The following is an 8,015-nucleotide window of genomic DNA, read 5'->3' as shown; positions in this document are numbered from 1 at the left end:
GGGAAGGAGGAAACCAAGGTTCAGACCTTGGGACTCATGGGAAGCGGGGAGTGTCCAAAGAGGAGGCTGGGCAGAGTTAGGAAGATGGGGAATTCCGGGGGGTGTCAGCGTGCTCAGAGATTTAGTGTCTTGGACAGTCCCTTTTCTCAGGACAGTGTGGGAGAGGGTGAGGCCAGAGTGTCGGAGGACACTGACACCCCTCTCGCCCCCAGGGAGCCCCCCGGCCTCCTCCCCCTCACTGTACACAAGCCCGGGGACTTTCTCCGGTTGGCTCCAGCCCCGACTTTGGAGACAGCGTGACCCACGATGTGCCAGATGAGCCCGTTACAGCCGCCAGCTGCCCACTGTGAGGAGTCTGGGGAGCAGGATGGTGTCACCAGTCACTAGGGCCTTAGTAGGGACTGGGCCTTGGGGATGGGGGTTTCTGGGGTTTTGGGGGAAGGGAACCTAAGTCCTGAGGGTCCTAGGTCTCGGAGTGGTCTGGGCCTGGGAGTCTGTGTCTCACATCCAGGCCCCAGAGGAGCCTACGCCAGTGCGTCCGGGAGCTGGCTTCGCACTGCGGACTGGCTTGGACTTTGAACGCGTGGTTAATGGGGCTGGCTTCTCTCTGCTGGCTCCCACAGTGCCTCACGCCCTGGAGTATGATATTGTTCTGCGCTATAAGACCCAGGTCAGTGACATGCATGCCAAGCAGGTAGATCGGTAGTACTGGGTGGTGGGCAGGGGCACTTCTATGACTCCTGACACCTGATTCTAGGCACCTGAAGACTGGCAGGCATTAGTCAGTGTCCATGCCGAATTGCTACCCAGCAGCACTTGCTGTGCCCATCTGCTGCCTTCAGAGCAGCTGTTGCAGGCAGACTTGACCCATGCACACATGTAGGCGGGACCCTGGGACCCCCAATACCAAGACCCTATTACACTGCCAACACATTTGGAACAAGGCCCAGACAAAGTGGAAAATTCCCAGTATGGAATACCATCATGTCATAGAACAATTGAGACAGGGACTTAATTTAAAAGGGCAAGATTTAAGAAGCTGGTCTTTCTCCATTGGTCATATGGTGAAATGTTGGACCCAGTAACTGCTCCACAGAAACAGGGCATCCTGGGACCACATGCTCATGACCTGCTTACCCCACCCTTACTCCTCGCCCCTCTCCCTGCAGAGCTGTGGTTCTATCCAGACCTTTCTGCTCTGAACCAGGAACTCGCTACTCCATGACCCTGTGGCTGTGGCGGACCAAAGGGGCGCAGAGGCCTGAGAGGGGCACCATCCTTCTGGATTTGGTGAGATCCCAGGGCACCATCCTTCTGGATTTGGTGAGATCCCAGGGCTCTACCCCACATCTAGGGGAGACAGAAATTATAGCAGGACGATACGGGCTAGGCGACAGGGGTTTCAGGGACCTGGAGTTGCACCAAGAAGAAATTGAGACAGGTGAAGAGCATGGGGAGGGGGATCCAGATGAGAAAAGGACATGCTCAGGATAGAAGGTGAGAATAGGCAGGCGCCAGACCTCACAGGACCTGTGGGCCAAGAGAGGGGCTTAACCTTTATCCTGGGGCAGTGAGGAACCATGGAAGGGACTTGAGCAAGGAGGAGACGTGAGGAGAAGGGATTATTAGGTGGAGGCTGCTGCAGTGATTCTGAGTGAGGGGTGGCATTGACTGGACTAGACTGGGGCCATTGAAGAAGAAGAAGAAACAGCCTCAAAAGAGAAACAGGAAAGAGGCAGGAAGGGGTTGTGAGGGCCAGTGCAAGGAAGGGCGGTAGGTGTTAGTGAATGGGGCTGGGCTCATTGCTCCCCTGCCTGCCACCCTCCACCCTCCTACCGAATCGTGCTCCTCCCGCAAGTGAAGGAATTGCCTGGGCTGAGATCCGCAGACCCTGAGGCCACAGGGCGCTTGCAGGAGCTCCACAAGGCAGGCTGCATGGAGGCAGCAAAGACGGGCCTCTCCAGCTCCATGACTGAGGCCTGTGCCCGCCTCCTCTGCAGCATCTCGGCCCTGCTTCATGGGGGTGGCCTCCATGAGTGTGCCCCTGGCTTGCGGGGGCTGCAGGATAGGGGTTACAGGAGGCACTATGAAGTTCATCTTATCTTGCCCTTTCTCCTGCCAGCATGTGAGGGCCACCCCCGGGGTTCACTGAGCACCGAGTGTGCCCTGCTAGGTGGGAAGTGCCCCTGCCGCCCTAACATCGTTGGTCATACCTGTGATCGCTGCGTGCCTGGAACGTATGGTTTCGGTCCTACTGGCTGCAGTGGTGAGCCTCCAGCGACAGTGAGTGTGGATGTGGGCTCTGGGGCTGACCATCTCCTTTTCCTGCATGGCTTGATTGCCCTGTCATTCTCCACAGAGTGCCACTGCCACTCCGAGGGTGCCACCAGTGCCATCTGCAACCCTATGAGCGGGCAGTGCACATGCCGGGCAGGCCTTGCTGGTCACCGCTGCGACCGCTGCCTCCCTGGCTGGTGGGGCTTCCCACACTGCCAGCCCTGTCCCTGCCATGGGCATGCTGAGTTGTGCCACCCACTTACGGGGATCCGCCAGGCCTGCCAAGGAGCCACGACAGGCCGGCACTGCGAGAGGTGAGCACTGCCACTGGAAGGGCTGGGTAGGGATTAGGATGAGTGGACCAGGCCCCATTCAATGTGCTACTGCCCCCAGGTGCTTAGATGGCTACTATGGAGACCCCACCCTGGGCTCAGGCCAGCAGTGCCGGCCCTGCCTCTGTCCTGGGCACCCTGGCTCTGGCCTCTATCATGGGACTTCCTGCCATGTGGACAGCACAGGTGGACATGTCTTGTGCCTCAGCGCACCTGGCTATGTAGGTCAGGCATGGTTAACAGTGGAAAGTCATGTCTTTGCTCACTTATTCATAATCCCATTAGGTCCACAAAGCAAATCTTCGCCAGTGCTACCCAGCTGCAGTCTGGGTATGTCTCCTCAAGGGGTTTCCATTCAGAGGAGGGAGGGTCAGATGGGAGGAGCTTGTAAACCAGGAATATGGGCCATACTGTAGCAGTCCTCTGCCCTCCTGCTTAAACCTGACTTTCTGGCTGGGTATGAGGGACTCAAAGTCCCCAAGGCTACAGGAAGATACCTGAGACAATCCACACATACCAGATCTTCTCCAGGATCCCGCTGTGACCGCTGTTCATCTGGCTACTTTGGGCACTCTTGGCCAAGAGGAGACCCTAGAAGGAGTCCATGCCGGCCCTGCCAGTGCAACAACAATATTGATCCCCGCGATCCTGCTGCCTGTGACCCCCAGAGTGGGCACTGCCAGCGCTGTCTGCACCACAGCCATGGCCTTGGCTGCGCTCACTGCAGGTCTGGCTTTCATGGCAGTGCCTTGCGCCCCGGGGGCTGCCAGCATGAGTGTGTAGGCGGGTGGGTGGGTGGGGGCATCCCAAGGTGGGAGGGTGGGTTCTCTTTCATCCCTCCCTGCCAAGCCCTTCCTCTCCCCAGGCTGCAGCTGTGACCCCTGGGGCACTGTTTCTACAAGGTGCCCATCTGGGGCTGAAGCAGGCTGGGGTGGGACTGTAGCCTCTGGGTCGCCCTCTTCTGGAACCCAGGGGGGCCACGGGGCTGCGAACCCTGCAGCTGCCATGCGCAACATACTTTGCAGCCAGCGTGTCACCCAGTGAGTGAGTCCACGCTGCACACAGCACATGGTAGTGGCCAGTTGTGAGTGAATGAGTGTGGGCCTATGACAAGGTGGAACTTATGAATGTTTATTTGACCACCAGCACTGCTGTATATGCGGCTACAAATAGCTTCGTCAGTCTGTGCTCTTGTGTGACATGACCCATGAGCTAGTGGTGAGGCCTGGGGAGAGCAGGCATGGGCCTGCATGTGCCCGACCCCGTGTGCAGCCGTGCCTTGGTGTGTGGGTCAACCACCGTCAATAGATCATGGCAAGTAAAGTCAGCATGGTGGGTGGGGTGGGGGCTGAGGAGACACAGGTGGAGGGTTAGGACGGCGAGCTGGTACAGCAGAGAGAGATGGCCGTGGGAAGCGAGTGTTTCCAGGGGGAGAGTGGTCAGCCACTGAATGAGATGAGGCCTAAGTGTATCCTTGTGTCCTTGGCGAGGAGAAGGTAGGAGAGTGAACGAGGCGTGGGGTACGAAGATGGAGACAGTGGGGTGTTCGACTCAGGACGCAGAAGAGCAAAAGGCAGCAAGCGGATCAGGAGTTGAGCGCCCAGAGCGTCTGTGGGAGGCGAGGCTGGCACTGTGGAAAGGTGGGGGCAGGACAAGGGGGTCAGGCCAGAGGAAGCAGGAAGGGAGACGCCCTCAGCCGAGTGCAGGTGTGGGTGCTGCCTGCAGCAGGAGCAGGGCCGAGAGGGGGAGACGGCGCTCAGGTGTGCATATGCCGCCTCTGAGCTCTCGTGTCCTGCCTCTCCCAGGGGAGCCTCTATCCCTGCTCACTGGTCCAAGGTGAGATCAGCTGGGCAGGTGGAGGGGCAGCAGGCTAGGGCAAGGGCTCGGCTAGGTCAGAAGGAGAGGACCTGGTGCTCTTGCTTACATATCTGGGGGACCCAGGAGGCTGATTGGACCCGGTGCCCTTACTTACATATCTGGGGGACCAGGAGGCTGATTGGCCCTGCCCCAGCTAGTGAAGCCCTAAGCCACGCCTCTTCATCCCTCCCACCTTTTACAGCTGCTCTGCTTTCCCAGGAGGCCATGCTTGGAGCCCAGATGGCAACCACACTTGGAGGACCAAACAGCATCCTGGGACAGGCCCGAGAGGCCCAGCGGTAGATGGAGCATTTGCTATCCGAGACAGGCCAGCCTACGAAGACAGATATGTGGGAGCTAAAACTGAAAGGGCTGGTCGACAGAGTCCAGATGCTGCACCCACAGCTTCTGAGACTCCTAGTCCAAGCTGGAGTGGTGGGTGGAGATGTGGATCACTGCGGGAGAGTTTTGCCACAGCAAGGACTCTCTCCTTGGAGTAACCTGGGTGCAATAGGGAATCTGAGATGTGCATTCTGGATCCCCTGTCTTGTTTTCAGGAATGCAGGGGTCGGGGATCTGGGCTGGGCTGTGTTCCTGCACCCTGTGGTGTTTCCTCTTGCCCTGGGACCCTACCCACTGCCCAATGAGTTCTGGGTGCCTCCCGTAACACCTCCCATAGCTTGGACATAGCAGTCACAGCCTTGGAGCAGCATCCAGAGTCATGGGGGCTATGGATGGGAGCCATAGGGGCGGAGGTGGTCATAGGAGACCATGGCTTGGCCACAGGGTTACAGGAGACATATTCCACATCTGACTCACCCTTACCAGCTGCAGCTAATCCAGGCCACAGCAAGCTCCACTGAAATCCAGGCTCAGGAGATGTGGCATCGTGCAAGGGGGCCCTGGGGTGTGACCACCATGGCCCCTGTGCAAGCAACTGTGCATATCATCCAGCGTTTCCTCTTGGGTGCATGTCTGCTTGTTATTTGTTCACAGCTGAGAGCAGGGGCAGGTGGGCATCCAGGTCACTGCTATGCACCCCCTTCCAAAATGAGGAATACACAGCAGGGCTGACCAGGGGTCAGGTGGGAGCATTAGTGTGCCGGCAAATGTTGAACAACTGGCTGGGGGCCGGGAGGACTGACTCTAGTGTGTGCCAGTTTCTGTGTGTAAGCAGTCCCACCTACCATTTAACAACTGGTAACAAAATTTCTGAAAGTGTAACAAGTGTCTCTTGTAAGCCTCTAGCACACCATGTAGTCGTGTCAGAGGCCGGGTCAATGAGAAGTTAAGGTCAGGGTCTGTTGGGTCAGGGATCGGAGTTCACATTCAAGATCCTTACCCCCATCCCCACAGATGAAGATGCAGATGCCAGAGGCCGGGAGCTGCCCAGAGCTGGTGTCCTCCGTCAGGCACAGCAGACCAGGTGTCGGGCCAAGAGTCTGGAGGTAGAGGTCAGGAGGTGGGGAGGAAAGGGATGCCCACCTGATCATCTGTGCCCTTCAGGGAGGGCCCAGGACCAAGCACTGGATGTTCAGGGGGAGCTGGCGGAGGCGGGAACTCATGCAAAGACTGCAGAGCAAGGGCCGCAGGCGGCAAAACAGACACTGGGAGGCCTGGAGGCCACTGTGCAGGAGGCGATACCCCACCATACCCTTTAGCTCACTTGCACCCCTTGTTCAGTGGCTGCCATGGTCTCATTCTCACCCCAAGGTCCTTGACCCACTATGATACCATGATGCTATTAAATAACTGACGGTGTGAAAACTCTGCTTAGTTGCTGCCCTGCTGTGACCTCCTTGTGATCCCCTGACCTTTGCCCCAGGTGGCAGGGCTCCTGGCCCGGATGACATTTGTAATGGATGTGACCCCAGTCCTGGGGCTTCTATCCAGTGGTTCTCAGGACCCATTTGGCCCCGAGTCAGCGGCAGGCCCAGGAGGCAGAAGAGCATGCAGCATATGCCATAAGCTTGGGTGAGGGCCTGGGCAAGGTGAGATAGGGCAGTAGACACCGGGGTCTCAAGGAACCCTCTGGAACAGTGTGAAGTGGGGTTTAGCCTGGGACTGGGCTATGCTGGCTGAGGCAGGGTCTCAGTTCTAAACTCCCCTGTCCGCCAGGAACCTCGGGTAGCAATGTGTTTGGGACAGTAGAGTCTAGGTGGGGTGGGGTTTCAGGTCTAGTCCTACTCTAGGAGTTGCAGGTGGCCCTGTTAGTGGTGGCAGAGTTGCAGGAGGGCACATATAGCCTGATGACCATGGTACAGGATGCAGGAAAGTGGGTACAGCAGACACAAGCTGAGGCCTAATTGCTGCTGAAGCGGGTGCAGAACAGCTGGAGCCGTCTGGAGGGTGCGCGGCTGGGCCGTGGTAGGGTAGGGATGGAATAGGGTTAGTGTCAGATGGGAGGGTCAGAGTCAGAGCAGGGTTGGTGTGGGAGGATCAGGGCTGGGTTCAGGTAGGGTCCAGATTCATGGGGTCAAAGTTCAGAACAGGTGGTCAAATGTAAATTAGAGTTAGAGCTCATTTAGGGATGGGGTCGGAGTCAGGGTCATGACAGATGAGGACCAGGGTCAGAGGTTAGAGCCTGGCTCAGATGACTGATCCCCAGGGTTGGAGTGCCACTTGGTGCAGAATGAGCAGGCTCTGAGCAGGAAGGTGGCCACCCTGTGGGCCCTGGAGCGGCGGGCAGCAGAGCTGCTTGAGCACATGCATCTGTGGGCCAAAGCGTATGCCACCTGCTGACTGCTGTCTATGGTTGCCAAAAAGAGGGACTCTGGATATTTCAGAGTGACCCCAGAGTGACCCAAGGATCGCCTGACCTAAAGAGACCACAGACCCCCCTGAGTGCCCGCTGACCCTGAGTGACCCCCATGTGACCCCATGATGTCATCCGGAGGCTCTCTACCTTGAGAAACCAGAGACAGCATGTTAAACTCCCTGAGGCCATCTAGTGTCCCCTGACCCTGACAGATACTTATCTCTAAGTAATGTAAAGTTCTGAGTCACCTCTAGTATCCCTGAGCCCCTCAGGTTGACTACATGACCCCCAGGGTGATTGAAGACCCCTACTCCAGATAACTGGAGTAACTCCTAGCCACCCGGAAAGTCCAGCAGGTTGACTGACCCCCTGCTCAGATTCTCCTAGTGAAGCCTGGTGATTCCCCTGAGGAAGCTGTCTCCCCTGGGACATGGCTCTGGTCACCTCAGAGCCAGCCCGACTGGGCCCTACCTACCCTGGGAGTTTGTGGTCCTAGCCGATGTCCCAGGGGCCTGGGTGGGGCACGCGCTCGCCGGCAGCGCGCATTCCAAGCCGGGGCTACAGGGCTCCTGGTGGGCCAGAAGGTCCGGAGCGGATTATTAGTCATAAGATGCGGATCCACTCACTGCCTCTCTGGTCCGTCTGTTGTCAGCCGCCTAGCACCCATTTTCATACCGGGAAACTGAGACTGCACTTCTGCCTACTTGCCGTAGTGACTAGGGGAGGCAGAGAACCCTGGAGCTGTGCCTCGGACGGGGGACGGCCTCTCTTGATCTCTCTCCCCATCTCGT

At 57.9% G+C, this 8,015-nt stretch overlaps 2 protein-coding genes and 1 long non-coding RNA gene across 6 annotated transcripts; 2 read left to right on the top strand and 1 right to left on the bottom strand.

Moving 5' to 3' along the window:
* On the top strand, window positions 1-3,371 carry LOC120582347 (laminin subunit beta-1-like). Of its 4 annotated transcripts, XR_005647546.1 has the most exons (5): window positions 1-346; window positions 512-670; window positions 1,170-1,290; window positions 2,123-2,266; window positions 2,360-3,371. XR_005647546.1 is itself a non-coding variant. In XM_039837739.1 (4 exons), exons 1-4 carry the CDS (start codon window positions 1,936-1,938, stop codon window positions 3,151-3,153), a joined length of 621 nt encoding a protein of 206 aa, XP_039693673.1. In that variant the 5' UTR covers window positions 1,308-1,935; the 3' UTR covers window positions 3,154-3,371. The 4 variants fall into 4 exon arrangements, 2 of the variants coding, with proteins under 2 accessions (XP_039693673.1, XP_039693672.1); XR_005647547.1 differs by lacking the exon at window positions 2,123-2,266; XM_039837739.1 differs by lacking the exons at window positions 1-346; window positions 512-670; window positions 1,170-1,290 and having other exon boundaries at window positions 1,308-2,266; window positions 2,360-2,591; window positions 2,895-2,939; window positions 3,141-3,371.
* A 1,364-nt stretch (window positions 3,372-4,735) lies between these two features.
* LOC120582338 (uncharacterized) lies at window positions 4,736-6,587 on the top strand. The gene is made up of 4 exons (XM_039837722.1): window positions 4,736-4,901; window positions 5,295-5,478; window positions 5,823-5,892; window positions 5,973-6,587. Exons 1-4 carry the CDS (start codon window positions 4,770-4,772, stop codon window positions 6,220-6,222), a joined length of 636 nt encoding a protein of 211 aa, XP_039693656.1. The 5' UTR covers window positions 4,736-4,769; the 3' UTR covers window positions 6,223-6,587.
* LOC120582341 (uncharacterized) lies at window positions 4,854-7,994 on the bottom strand. The gene is made up of 3 exons (XR_005647544.1): window positions 7,700-7,994; window positions 5,286-5,908; window positions 4,854-4,967 (listed from the first exon to the last, which is right to left on the bottom strand). It is a non-coding gene; the product is annotated as an uncharacterized LOC120582341 (long non-coding RNA).
* Between the last annotated feature and the right edge of the window lie 21 nt (window positions 7,995-8,015).

This window comes from Pteropus medius, unplaced genomic scaffold (genome assembly GCF_902729225.1).
Source record: "Pteropus medius unplaced genomic scaffold, Ma_sr-lr_union100, whole genome shotgun sequence".
Classification (NCBI taxonomy): domain Eukaryota; kingdom Metazoa; phylum Chordata; class Mammalia; order Chiroptera; family Pteropodidae; genus Pteropus; species Pteropus medius.
The sequence above is the reverse complement of the archived record's forward strand: the minus strand, read 5'-3'. Positions and strand labels throughout refer to the sequence as shown.